General features: G+C 42.4%; 2 protein-coding genes across 11 annotated transcripts; one reads left to right on the top strand and one right to left on the bottom strand.

The window, feature by feature from the left end:
• Nucleotides 1-687: 687 nt before the first annotated feature.
• On the bottom strand, nt 688-13,037 carry ift74 (intraflagellar transport 74). 9 transcript variants are annotated; one of them, XR_015863650.1, is made up of 22 exons: nt 12,875-13,037; nt 12,143-12,282; nt 11,755-11,890; nt 11,470-11,518; nt 11,135-11,233; nt 11,003-11,063; nt 10,665-10,724; nt 10,515-10,576; nt 7,917-8,055; nt 7,546-7,608; nt 7,315-7,458; nt 6,714-6,754; nt 6,538-6,617; nt 6,321-6,374; nt 5,840-5,937; nt 5,494-5,620; nt 5,255-5,418; nt 4,710-4,835; nt 4,583-4,643; nt 3,575-4,509; nt 3,442-3,513; nt 688-2,901 (listed from the first exon to the last, which is right to left on the bottom strand). XR_015863650.1 is itself a non-coding variant. In XM_088402188.1 (20 exons), exons 1-20 carry the CDS (start codon nt 12,960-12,962, stop codon nt 4,394-4,396), a joined length of 1,908 nt encoding a protein of 635 aa, XP_088258314.1. In that variant the 5' UTR covers nt 12,963-13,037; the 3' UTR covers nt 688-4,393. The 9 variants fall into 9 exon arrangements, 1 of the variants encoding a protein (XP_088258314.1); XR_015863653.1 differs by having other exon boundaries at nt 688-1,056; XR_015863649.1 differs by having other exon boundaries at nt 3,447-3,513.
• Nucleotides 7,742-10,540, top strand: LOC148407836 (leucine-rich repeat-containing protein 19-like). 2 transcript variants are annotated; one of them, XM_088402191.1, is made up of 7 exons: nt 7,742-8,399; nt 8,470-8,573; nt 8,667-8,914; nt 8,978-9,089; nt 9,498-9,585; nt 9,700-9,906; nt 9,991-10,540. In XM_088402191.1, exons 1-7 carry the CDS (start codon nt 8,291-8,293, stop codon nt 10,290-10,292), a joined length of 1,170 nt encoding a protein of 389 aa, XP_088258317.1. In that variant the 5' UTR covers nt 7,742-8,290; the 3' UTR covers nt 10,293-10,540. The 2 variants fall into 2 exon arrangements, with proteins under 2 accessions (XP_088258317.1, XP_088258316.1); XM_088402190.1 differs by having other exon boundaries at nt 8,470-8,579.
• Nucleotides 13,038-13,044: the final 7 nt, after the last annotated feature.

Genomic DNA, 13,044 nt, shown 5'->3' with positions numbered 1-13,044 from the left:
CTTGCTTGTGTACCATGTCTTTATTGCACACAAACACAACATTCAAAACATAAAACACTACATCTATGACAAGAGTCATAGACTGCATGGAGGATGACTCGCACACCAGCAAGATGAGGCCAATCCAAGGAATACCTACCAAACACATTTACCCAAGTGTATCTTTAAAACAGTCGAGGATTCATCCATACATATTGGCCTGTGCTTTCATCAATCAGAAACCCAAGAATGTACAATAGCGCAACTGGAATCATTTTCTAATTTAGTTTCTTGCCATGTGGGATTTTGATTTGGACAGCCAACTCAGTTATCACTACCCTTCTCGAAAACAATGAAATAGCATGAACTCATCAAATAGTAGACTGCATGCTGACAGGATGTCTTCTGTTAACCACCGTGGAAGAACACCTCCACATCACCTTGTCAAATTCCTCACATTGGGAGTTTACAAGACACAAATGACCAAAGTATTCATTTTGCTCAAGTTGACTTTATTGCTTGATATGTTGAACCTTTTCATTATTGCTCCATAAACTTCAGAGACCAACGTCTTAAAGATGTATTTTTCCCTATTATGGCCATGCAATATTTAAAGGCCTTACCTACACATCAGTTTTTGTTTTGATTTTTTACCCCATTCCACAGAAACAAAAGTATATGCTCCTAAATGACAAAAACATTCAGCCATTTCACACAAGCATCATTTATTTCTCATATTTATTTGTGCAATACACACCTTATTGAAAACTATTTGCCATCACCGAAAAAACACATTCTTATGCAACAATCACATGACCTCTTTTGTGTTTACCTACATGACATTACCAAAACAAGGTTATTACTGATTGCTACCCAAGTGCATTTCTACTCCATTTCATATTTACTTGACATATTTCGCCACATGGGGAGAAACGCCACTTCATTCTAATAAACATCGGAATACTGATGTGTTTTTCTCCCCCTCACCGTCTTGACTTGTGCATGATGAGATCACCTTCATCCAGTCTTTGCAGGTTCCTCTCAGAACCTTCACGCCCAGGCCACCATTGCCTTCATCTCAGCAACGCAGTGGGGAAAGAACAAAAAAATACATCAGCAGTTGTCAATTTACGTTCCTATCTAATATACCTTACCGGGTTATTCGTCTCCCCGTACCCATTTTAGTGTGGGAGGCTATTCAACATTACAACTACAGCACACCTCTCCATTACTGCTCAGTACTAACATGATTTGATTTCGAAACTGCACTTTATATTTACATTTTCTATCAAAGCTTTGTATTTGTTCCATATACAATAACATACCTCGGGATGGATACCTTTTGAGCCAAATATTAATGCTATTTTAAATACTGTACAGTACGACATTACTTTGGAACACTATGTGACATTTTTCAAATTTGTTGGCTTTTCCTACTATTCGATATCAGTGCTATCATTATTTTTTCATTTCTCTTTTTGGAACGTTCTAATTGCTAGAATATCCTAACTTCTCTGCACGGTTTTGCCATGCTGCTACGCTGATTGTCTGTTTTGACACTTTTGCCCGGGGCAAATTTCCCCCTGAGGACTATCCAATTCATCTTCTCTTATTTTACATCTTTGCATGTTTGTGCTCTGCTATGTTGTTCAAAGACGGTTTGGAATATTCACTGCCATCTAACGGTCAGCAAGAGGAATGCAACCATTTAGAACTGTGCCTCCCGTTACATTTACTGAGTAGCAGATATGAAGCACCCATTCTGAGGGTGTCTTATGTTGATAAGGAATCTCTTTCTGTAATAATTTGGGGTTATACACTTGGGGTTCCTCCATTATCAGGCAATTAATTTTAACGACTAACTTATATACTGTAACTAAATAAGGATTCTTTTCACAAATTTTGCTGTTACATTGCTTGTTACTAGGTAGTTGCTGACTGTATTTTACTAGCTACAACAGCACCTACTTTCAACCTAGGCAGGTAATACAAAGAAGCTTAACCCTAGCTAACATTCTATTTCTGCTAAATCTTTAATAAACAAAAGCTTTCCAGGGATACTTCAGTGCTGCTACCTGCTAAGGCTTTAGTAGCACTGGCAACAGCTACAGCTCTATATTCGCTCTGCATTAATCATGTACATACATGTATTTCCTTTTACATCATTGCAAACATTTTTAAATACAACGCCACAATTTTGACTTTTCTTTTCTGTTGAAGCACCTTTTGCCTTTGATTGCCAGAGTAGTCACCAGGCAATTAAACTATTAGTTAAATTTGGTTTTAATAAGATCTTTAAAAGGACACAATCAGTGCTAATAACTGACATACACCAGGGAAGTTTGGAAATATTTTTATTTGGTAACACATTTCACATACTTCACAAAGGGTCCCATTCAATAATATGCAGCTCCTAAAAACACAGCTTTTCTTGTGACTAACTAAACCATAGGTCTCAAACTGCAGTTCTCGTGGGGCCGCAATCCTGCAGATTTTGGATGCTTGTGTCATTAGCGCACCTGATTAGCTCATCGGCAAGAGCTTGTAAATGATCCTAATCATTTCAATCGCATGTTATTTAGGAGAGCGCCATGAAAAACATGCAGCTTTGCGGCCCACGAGGACTGCAGTTTGACACCTATGAACTAAACAAACCCGAGGAACTAGCTGAATCTTACTAGTTGACAGTGAAGGCTAATATCACACACACACACAGCCGCACTCTACTGGTAGGAAAAACAGATCAACACCAAATGCCAGGATTCTTTAGATCTACTTTCCATTTCATACATTTGACACTTATGCAGGCAGTAAACCTTTTTCGCACCTGCATTTGTGATGACTTTAGTCCAGATGGAGACAACTCCGGTTCCTTGAGAGCCATATCCTGCCTATTTTCTAGGTCTCCTTCACCTTTCACACCTGGTTCAAATAATCAGCTCATCAAAAAAACTCAGTAGAATCCTGACTAACATTCCATTTCAATCAGGTGTGTTGAATGGGATACATCAAAAAACCGGCAGGAGACCGCTTTCAAGGGACTGGACTTCCCTACCCCTGCTTTAGCCCATTAATGATTACTTTTGTCCCTTTAAATGTCTTTTCAACTCTACAATGAAATACGTTAACTAAGAAAGCATTATTGGTCACTAACAGCAATCAATATGACAAAAGGTGCTTTCTGCTTTTTTTTTTTTAATTCTTACTAAACATGCTTTGATTCAATGTTTTAGCTTATCTAGGGACATGCGCAAAACAGACAAGGTAGCGAGACACGCCTGGCTGGTTGCCTCCATTTACTTGTTTCTAACACTTTGCCAAATTACATTTAATTTCTAAATTAAATATTTCTTTTACTTATCGTCCATTCTTTTCTTGTGTACTAAACAGCAAGGCGGCAGATTTTTCTTTACAAGGCTGCCAGTCACACACCAAGTTAATACACTAATACTTAATACATACCTTACCTGGATGTGCACTACTTTTCAGTCTTGACTTGTGGAACGGCTCCTTTTTTCAAGTGTGAAAATCCAGCTACAAGCAAAATACCATTGTGACGACCGAGCACATTAATATTTCATTAGTGTTGGCTTACCTGAGCAAGGCAACGTGGTAGCTAGCTTGCCATACCCTTGTAGCGCCTCAGGAATGGACTCGGGACGACATTAAAAACTGCTATTTTCTGGTCCTTGAATAAAGCTACACAATTGAAATGTGCTGGTCTAACCTCTTAACGCTACGTTGTAAAAATGCTGCAGTTGAAAAAAAAGATCTCCCTGGGGAAAAGAATCGACAAAGACCAACAGCAAACGTTGGCCATCTTGATGAGAGGTCGCGCACACCTGTCTCTACCCTAATCACTCCCGCAGCTGATGTCACAGCCAATTTAAAACAATCTTCTTCGCCTAAGCTAGACGTCGCTTGGCTCGCTAGCGCCATCCGGTGACATGCCGTCATGACTATAGCTTCAATTTCTACCCATAATTTTTTTTTTATACATTTTCCCATTTACTATTTTTTCAACCATTTACAACCATCACTTCAATCCCTCAACCTTACTTTGTCTTGCAGGAAAAACCTTTAAATTTTTAGTTTTTTTCTATTATTCTACATTTTCTAAAACGCCCAGCAGAGGTCGCCCTGTCGCTGGGAAGATAAATCTTGACGCTAAATGCGTCATTTGAAGTGTGTACACACACGCCTTTGTTGTGATTGTGTTACCTACATTTCCCAGGGTTGCTATTGTAAGCTTTAGCTTGGCCACCTTCAACTTTCTTTGAAAGATATACATCAAAATCACCGGTTTATTTTTCTCAACATAAAGTACATACGTGTCTGTTTTGGTTTGTTTTTTACATCATTACAATATGATCACATCTACTTTACACTATCCCTTTACAGCAGTTGAGTTATCTCAGCTCCTGATGTTCTGCAGCGACTCTATGAGGCTCTTGTTGTACTCGGCCACGCGTTCGTAGACGTTGCGGGAAACGCTGGCAAAGTCGCTCTCCTGAGACTTCGAGGCGATGACTGATGCCGGCGGTCAAGAATAAGAACATACCATGCATTTACGGTGAGCCGTATCGCTTGTTGGGAAGGATACATTCTTTCATGACAAAGTTGTTCTGCTCCAAATGTTGCCACTTCCTCTCCAGGTTAGCCAACTGCAAAAAACACACAACTATCAGCAAACAAGGTCACGGAATGTACTATGCCAAATGCATCCAAACCTGTGCGTGGGTTTCATTTTCTTCCAGTTTGGTCTTCAGCGCTTCATATTTCTGATTCATCTCATCCAAAAGCTCCCGGAATGAGTCTCGACGCTGTGTGAGAAAAACTCGCTCCTCCTGCAGTCTCTGCAAAACCACACGGTGCAAGGAAATGCGGTGCAAACGCGCCACTCGGGAGGGAGAACGATCTGGCCCCCCGCATGATTTTGGGTAAGATGTTAAGTTCCTTTTCCTACTTCATCTGGAACTGCCATTTCCTCTTTACTTACTGATCAGATTAGATGAAAACAAGTGGATCGCATTGCTAAATTCATATTGCACAAATGCAATATTCTTCTCTATACTGTTCAAACTACAAGGGCTGTACAAAACATTATTGCTTAGATATTCATTGGGTTTCCCTTTAGCGTTTGACCAAACCATGTCGTTTCATCTCCACAAAGGCCGCTAGCTTCATGCTAGCATGTAACAGGTTGTTATTTCTACAACTACATTCTGTATCAAACGTGCGTGTACGCAATCATGCTTGTGGCAAATGTTCCTACTGTCTTCCTCTCGTCCGCCGTGTGTCTGAGGGTTTCCAGGTCCCTGTAAGTAATCAGCTCCGACTCCATCTGCTTGACATTCTCCTTGAGTGTGCTCAGCTCTCCCGTGATCTTGCCCTCCAGCTGCTGCACTTTCTCCAAGTCCTGCTGCAAGCGCTGCGACTCTGCCCGCCAAACGCGCGCGCGCGCACTTCAGCAAGGTCGTTTTTCCGGGAGGAAAATCGCGCCGCCTCGCTGACCGGTGCCGAGTCCCTTGGCGGTGCTGGCTGACTGGGACACCTCCGTCTCTTTGCTGACCAGCACGTCCTGCATGTTCCTCAGCTCGCTGGCTGTGATTGTATCCACTCGACGGAGCCGCAACATGTTCTGCACATGAGAGTGACCCTTTTGAGTCATTTTAGAAAGCTTTGTGGACCTCCGGTCAAAACCTTTGCCTGCCCCGCTCTAGAGACATCGTCGGAGGATGCTTCATTTTGACATTATCACCTCAACTACTTCTCGTACGTAAAGACAACAGCGTGGTTCCTTCACAATTTCCCCCAATGCTCATTTTTTAGTTCCCCATGCTGCTCCCTCTCCACTCACCCTGCTGCAGTGCTCCAAAAGAGCAACGATGTTCTCCTGGGTATGCGTCATTTTGTTCTGCTCCTGACTTCTTAAATCCTCAAAGGCCTGCAGGAATCCTGCAATCGGTCATTTTGGAAATGCGTCATTTAAGCGGTAACAATAAATGCCCACGCCTTGAATCTTTCCTACAATAGGACCGTTTGATCCCACATGATCTATATTTTTTTTTTATGCTTCTGTCTTGAAAACCCCTGGAAAAAGATTCATTACGGTAATACCTTCTGGGTGCATCTTGCATACATATTTCATATAGACTGTTCAATATGCATGTAAAATGGCAGCAGATTCAAACATATCAAAATTTCCCGCACGAGTTTGGACGTGGCCAGAGAGTGAAAAGGGGTTCGCCCCGTGTAGCTCCAACCCTGACAGCCACGGTATCTACGAGTATTTGTATCATATGAATATTCATATCGTCAATAAGCATGTGTATAATTACCATCTATTTCTTCCTCTTTTCTTTTCAGCTCCTTGTACTTCTGTTGACACTCCCCTTGAAAAGACAACATACACTATTAATACTTTATTACCATTATTACTTTTACTCATTCATTTCTTCTCTACATGATACACTACATTCTCATACAAAATCCGACCGGCTGGGCTAAATATCCTATTAGCGTGTCTGAGACGCCTCCAAACTTTCTGCATATTACCTTGAGCTTCCTCCGAGTCCTGCTCGAGTTGCCGGATCTCTTCAGAAATTTGACTGGTCCTATCCCTGATCTCCACCAGCCTCAACACACACAACACATCACAATTAACAACACTGTCCTAATATTGACTTTTTTTCTATCCGAAGCTGTCGAGCGTTTGTAACATCGATACGTACTGTCTGTCCATGCTGGCGATTTCCTGATTATCCTCTTTCACCTGAAAAAATAAAAACAAGACAATGACATGAAAAATGTCTCTATATTTCATGTCACCTATTTTTGGAGACTATAAGCCACAGCAACTAAATTTCAACAGGAAATTGATTTTTGTCATAAGCTGCATATAAGCCACATGTTTGTAACATCAGATATTAATGCAGAAAGATGGCATATGGAGTTTTTCTGGTTTTTGTTTTTACATTTATAGCTTTTCTTCCTACTGCAAATTTACAGCAACATCATGCCTTCAACAGCAAGCCTGCACGCTGAAAAAAAGTGGCAATAATTATTCTTTTTCTACTAAACACCGACGCACTCAGATTGTTTGAATACTGCGCCAACACAACATCAACATGCCTGATTGTGTTAATATTGGAGAGTGCCCCCTAGCGACGAGTAAAAGAGCCGCTACGTCCTTTGCTGGCTCTCTTTGTTTACCGAGAGATTGCTCTCAAGTGGCCGACTCAAAACAACTCCGTCTTAACCACGCTGGATTATAAAACTAGTGGTTTATCGTCCATTTAAAGCATTTCTATTACTGGTAAATAATCAAACTACCTGTTTCAATAGCTTTTCTCTCTCTTCCTGAGGCGTGCTGAAGCTCTTGTGTTCCGCCTCCATGCTGTCCCTCTTAGCCTCCAGCGTAGACAACGTTTCGTGTAGCCGAACTACTTCCTGTTTGATCTGAGAATGGGCCAGCTCCTGCTCAAAGACAACACGTGTTACTTGTGCTCCAAGCATCAATCCTTTAATATGTGCTTTTCTTGCTGCTTTTCCCCCCCCTCTCACCGCTTCATATTCCTCCTTCCGGGTTAGCAGAGCATCGAGTTCCTCTTGAAGAAGAGCCAGCTCCTGGGAGAGAAGCGCACAGAAAAATCAAACTGAGGTATGGCCATCTGGTTGAGTCAAATCCCAAGACCTGATAAATCCCCAATTAATTTTACTATTACTTACAATAACTTCTTGAAGAAATGAATTTACCTATTCATTTTTGTCCACTATTGTGTAACTCCATTTTACCTCCCAAACAACCACATCGGACATTTACACATGGCTTATTTCTTTTCTGTATGACAGCAACCGGGAAAAATGCTGGCACGTTTCTCCCAGAAAATACTCGAGTTACTTTCGCGTTATATTGACAAGGACTTAGAAACGACCTGTAGCAGCTCCTCATTGGCTGTGGTCATGGTGAAATATTTCTCCTGTTTTGCAGCTGGCATGGCTTGAACTATCTCCTCGGCAACACGCCTTTCCTTCTTGATTTCTTCTTCGATGGCCCTGATGGCGTCCTCCCGTCTGCGGAGCAAACACGCGTGATGAAACAAAGCTTGTTTTACCTTTCTTTTTTTTTCACCCCTTTTCTAATGATTTACACACATTACAGTCTGAATCTCAATAGGAACATTTATTCCATTTTTTTTTTATATGTCTGTATATGAGTGACAGCTAGGAGTAAAAGTGAGAAAAAGAGTTGACGTCACTGACGGGAACAAGGAAGTAAAACTTTGTCAAACGGTTCTCTATAGTAAAAATGTTGCTGGTAAGCTTTTACAGTTTACGACAAGGAACAAAGGTCCTTTGCTGTGCTGGCCGCACCGAGGTTGACGCGCTTGTTCATGTTACTGCTAACGCGACAAAAGGTATGTAGTTCATGTTCCCGTGTAACCAATCACCTAAATATATAATGACGCTTCCGTTTGAATGCCCAAGAGAGGATTATGGGCCGGCATCAGCGATTTCTCCACCTGCTCTGGTTGGTCTCCCTTGTAGCGATAGCTACAAACGTGAACCTCGCTGCTGCTGCCGCGGAACATGTACATGTAAATAAATCTCTAGTTAATGCGCACCTTTCTTCATTCCTTGCTACTTTCCGTGCCGTAACCATCCATTCCCTCTTTCTGTGGCAGATCCATAACCTCACCGACCCATTTCTGAAAGCCATCCCTCCTGCCGGCGCCAACTCATCTGTTTCCAGTCTTGCGCTTGAGAGGAATCTCATTACTCTATCCGAAGGGGACAGGCTATCTCTGGCCGCTTATCTCCAACTCGTGGAGCTCCGCCTGGACGCTAACCGGGTGAGCCGTATACCAGCTCGGTACTTCTCCGTTGTACCCCACCTACGCGTGCTGTCGCTATCTGGAAATCAAATCGGCAGGTATAAGCTTGGAACCGTTCTACGACTCTGACAACCCGCATTGACGTTTGGATTTGATTCTAGCCTAGAGCCAGAGGCTTTCTATGGCCTAGATGCACTCGCAATGCTGAACCTGTCTCACAACCTGCTCACTAATCTTCCTGCGCAGCTATTGAGCCATCTCAATAATCTACAGGTAACCGATCACATACATGGATTCCCAGACATTCACACTATTAATTGTTTAAAATGTTTGTCCAGCTCAAGCTTTGTTCCTTGAATCCTCGTGCAGTATCTGGACCCTTTTTGGGACTCTTTCTCATCATTCTCGCAATATTTCGGCCAAGGGATGGCACACTCAAAGTGGTTGTGCCATCCCTGTTCTTTGATGTATTTCCTTTGATGTCATCTGCTGAATTAAAGATGACTTCCACGGTATTATGACACTGTGAAAGACTACTTTTTAAGACAAAGTTAGGAAAAGTAGACAAAAATAAATGATTTATCTATCTGTAAGCCACCCTTTGACAAAACAACATCGTACAGCGGCTGAAATCGGCTTAGCATAAATGTAATATCCTCATCTACTCTGGCCTCTTAATAGGTGGTCGACCTACAGGGCAATCCGTGGAATTGCTCCTGCCGACCGCTGAGCGGCATCGAAGAGATAAAAGCAGCAGGAGTCGCCTTTGGTAAGAAGCTCAATTGCTTAATTTAGTAACTGATCTCTGAAAACCGCATTTTATACTGTGATAACAAATTCAGTCAAATGCCCTACTAACTAACTGTCGTGTTTGCATCCATAGCAGGAACAAACACCAAATGTGCTTCGCCAGAGCGAAAGATTGGAATGGATCTTTTGGAGGCTGTCACTGAGTGCTATCCGACATCGCCGCCCACTTCCACTGTGGACCCTCAGCATTTACCGCCTAGCGCGACAGGGCGCTCTCAGCAAACAAAAGTGTCACCCAAATTGCCTAATTTGATGCCCACCTCTACCCCAAACACCGGCGGTAAGAGATTACGCCGTTTTCGATCAAACTTGGTACTGCGCGAATCTTGACTGTCTTACAAAAACCGCCTTCAACCCCAATTAGAGCGAAAACGGGAGTCCGGGAACACTTGGAGGTTCGCGGCGTGCGTCGCGGCCTTGGCGCTGACTACGTCCATGCTAATCGTGTGCGCCGTCAAGGGCCCCTCCTGGTATCGCCTCTTCCACAACTACAGACACCGCCGTCTGCGGCAAGAGGAGAGCCCGGAGGGCCGAGCGGCCTCGAGCGTCTACTCGGAGGCGGGGAGATACCCCGACCGTCAGACGTTCGCCTTCCGGCACCGAGGGCCCGAGGGCGAGGACGATAGCCACTACTTTGAGGATCCTTACGTCAAAGCGGAAGAGTAGACTGAAGCTTTTAACTTTGCCTCTAAAGACATGAAGCACACTGAGCCGCATTTTGGAGACACCTCAAAAAACTATTCTATATGATTACATTTCCTCTATTGAAGCTGAAGATGTGTAAAATTGTTATGTGGATCGAAAAAATACCCTCATTCTAATCCATCCGTAAATTTTCATGGTGTTGATCACTAATATACACCGATTTGTAGGGTAAATGTTACTTACTCTCTTCTCTCAATAAAAATGCTGTCGATGCCCTCTGCCTCTCTGTCATTCTGGGCTTTCAGCTGATTGGAGGAACAAACGAGAAATGAGATGACAACTGATCCTCTGTCATTCGTTTACGTTTGCGGTTTATTCTTTACATGTACTTACGCTGTTATAGTCATTGATCATTTCATCCATGTCCGAGTTGGTGTTGAGCTTGTCCATCAACTAGACATAAAAAGACAAAACATTTCTAAAATAGACGTCTGCGTAATGTGAACGTTACGGTTCCACTTTAAGCACAACTGTTATGCGTATTTGGAAAACGTGGCTTGAAACTGAACATATACAACAAACTGTGTTACTTATCCAATAGTGTTTAAGCCGTACATGTGTAAGAATAAATGTTTTTACTTTCGCCATTCAAAACGTTTAAGGTCATCGTACCTATCGATATATAAAAGTCCAAAAAATCCACAAATATAGAAACGGCTCTGATGGCTTACCATGTTGTAGTCGGCAAGCTGGCCCTGAAGATCTCGGATTTCTGCTGCCAGGCTTTCGGCTCTTAGGGACAACGTAGACTGAATAAATACAACTTTTTTTTAATCTACTTACCGATCACTGCATTCACTGACCTCTTCTCATAGGATAGATAGACAGAGTTTTCCTGGTTGAAGGTGTCAATCTCTTTGTGAAGTTTGCTAATCTCTGTGGTCAGCTCGTTGATTTTACTCCTGTCGGCACAATCGCAACCAAAGTTTATTAAAAGCTTCTCGTAGGATTGTACGTATTGGCTATTACCATCGTAGTTGATTTTTACTTTTCATTTGGCTCATCTTTGTTATGTAGCTTATGTCTACGCGTTTGGATGGTTAATACCCAAAACGTACAGTAAGCCATGTACTTCAACCTGTGTAGTATATTTCTGGTTGACACTGAGTGGCAGAGGGGCGATTTTTCTGAGCGTTACCTGAGAAGACCCAGGTAATAGGACTTGTCCAGAATTTGTCTCTGAGGTCCTTCGTGGGGTGGAAATGACAAAAACATAATCGACTCATTACATCATATATGATACGTTGTTTTCTAAATCCGTAAAGACCGTTTATTAGGATCCTAGATAAAAGCCCGGCTCATCTAAATTTCATTGCAGAATATGCAGTTTCATTGTACCGAGACTGTGTCGTGACACCGAAAGGCACCTCGTTTAAAGTGATCAGATGTCACATCGCCACCTACAAATAATACTTGTGCTTACCCTTCAACCCAGTCTTCATGCCACTGAGTCCCTGTTGAGTCACAGGCCTGTCTGCCACTTTGATCTGTGCCGACAGTACCCCGGGAGTGCTGATGATAGCCCTGACGCCAGGATGAACACCTGTACCTGGAACCATCTGAGTGATAAAAAGAAAAAACTAAATTCAACAAAACAAACTATATGTGCGTTCGTATGAAGCGCGTCAGCCTAACAACTCAATGTTCCTCACTATTAAATACGTCAAAGCTTTTTAATGGCGAATGGAAGAAAAGAAGCTGAATTGAGCAAACGCATAATGGAAGTAGAGCGGGACTTTCTCAAAATTAAGTCACGGCATCAGTACATATTGAATGTTTCGTTCGAAACCGCAGCTCAAAGTCTTACTTACCCCAGTTGGTATGCGTATGGCTGTAGGAGGTGGTCGAACAGCTGTTAAAGGTCTTCCGCTTCCTGGTACCGCTGATCCGGTACGGCTCATGGGCCGACCCATGCTGGTGGGAGGCCGCTGACTCGCCATAATGCCGTAACCTGTAATACATTCATAAACGCTGCATTTTGGCAAGTTTCTTGGCATCGCAGGGTTAATACAGTTCTGCGTGCATTTAGGTGACTCCCAGTTAACATGAATTCCCTCTTGGGGGTTGTCACTGTTTTCTATCTGTAACGCTGAACTCTTAGGCCAAGTTTTCAAAGGTGTACATTAAGGTCGTGGTGAAAACACAGCACAAGCAATCCAGTTTAGGTATAGTTTGTATTGCACTAGCGCTTCTCTCTTGACGTTAAAAGAACACAAACCCCGCCGACGAAAAAGTTGCTTTTTAAAAGGTTGGACGGTGAAATTGAATTTCTGGTTGTTTTTCTCGCCTGTCCGTACACAGTATAGAAGCGCGCTAACGCGGCTAAATAAAAAAAAGGCAAAGTAAACACTCGCAAGTTTGCGACGTTAAAGTAAACAAAACTATATACATTCGGGTTATATGTTGTATCCATAAAAACCGGACCACTATATGTATGTTTGATATCTGTCGCCCTGCTTTGATGACGAGCTGTCCATTAAAAGATCGAGCACTGTTATACCGTCGACTTTATACTCACCATAAACCATCATAAAACCAATTACCTTTTATGTCGCTTTGTTCTTTTCTCCAATATTTCAAATGTGAACGTATGTTTTGGAAGGTTGTTTTCGATGCTAGCCCAACTATCATTGAGCATGAAAACCTGACGTTACCTAGCAACTTTCTTCTTCGCTGATCGTTCAAACACAAAAATGCCTTTTGCTGCCTTCTC

This window comes from Hippichthys cyanospilos, chromosome 19, assembly GCF_059441005.1.
Source record: "Hippichthys cyanospilos isolate Australia breed blue-spotted pipefish chromosome 19, RoL_Hcya_1.0, whole genome shotgun sequence".
Lineage (NCBI taxonomy): Eukaryota > Metazoa > Chordata > Actinopteri > Syngnathiformes > Syngnathidae > Hippichthys > Hippichthys cyanospilos.
The sequence above is the reverse complement of the archived record's forward strand: the minus strand, read 5'-3'. Positions and strand labels throughout refer to the sequence as shown.

What these genes read in the sequence shown, in the direction of transcription:
- LOC148407836 (XM_088402190.1), top strand. Translation starts at nt 8,291, where the DNA reads ATGTTGCTGGTAAGCTTTTACAGTTTACGACAAGGAACAAAGGTCCTT. An exon ending in GCCATCTCAATAATCTACAG is followed by an intron (nt 9,090 to 9,497) that starts GTAACCGATCAC and finishes GCCTCTTAATAG; the next exon opens with GTGGTCGACCTACAGGGCAA. An exon ending in AGCAGCAGGAGTCGCCTTTG is followed by an intron (nt 9,586 to 9,699) that starts GTAAGAAGCTCA and finishes TTGCATCCATAG; the next exon opens with CAGGAACAAACACCAAATGT.
- ift74 (XM_088402188.1), bottom strand. Translation starts at nt 12,962, where the DNA reads ATGATAGTTGGGCTAGCATCGAAAACAACCTTCCAAAACATACGTTCA. An exon ending in AGCTTGCCGACTACAACATG is followed by an intron (nt 10,725 to 11,002) that starts GTAAGCCATCAG and finishes TTTTATGTCTAG; the next exon opens with TTGATGGACAAGCTCAACAC. An exon ending in AAAATGAAACCCACGCACAG is followed by an intron (nt 4,644 to 4,709) that starts GTTTGGATGCAT and finishes TGTTTTTTGCAG; the next exon opens with TTGGCTAACCTGGAGAGGAA.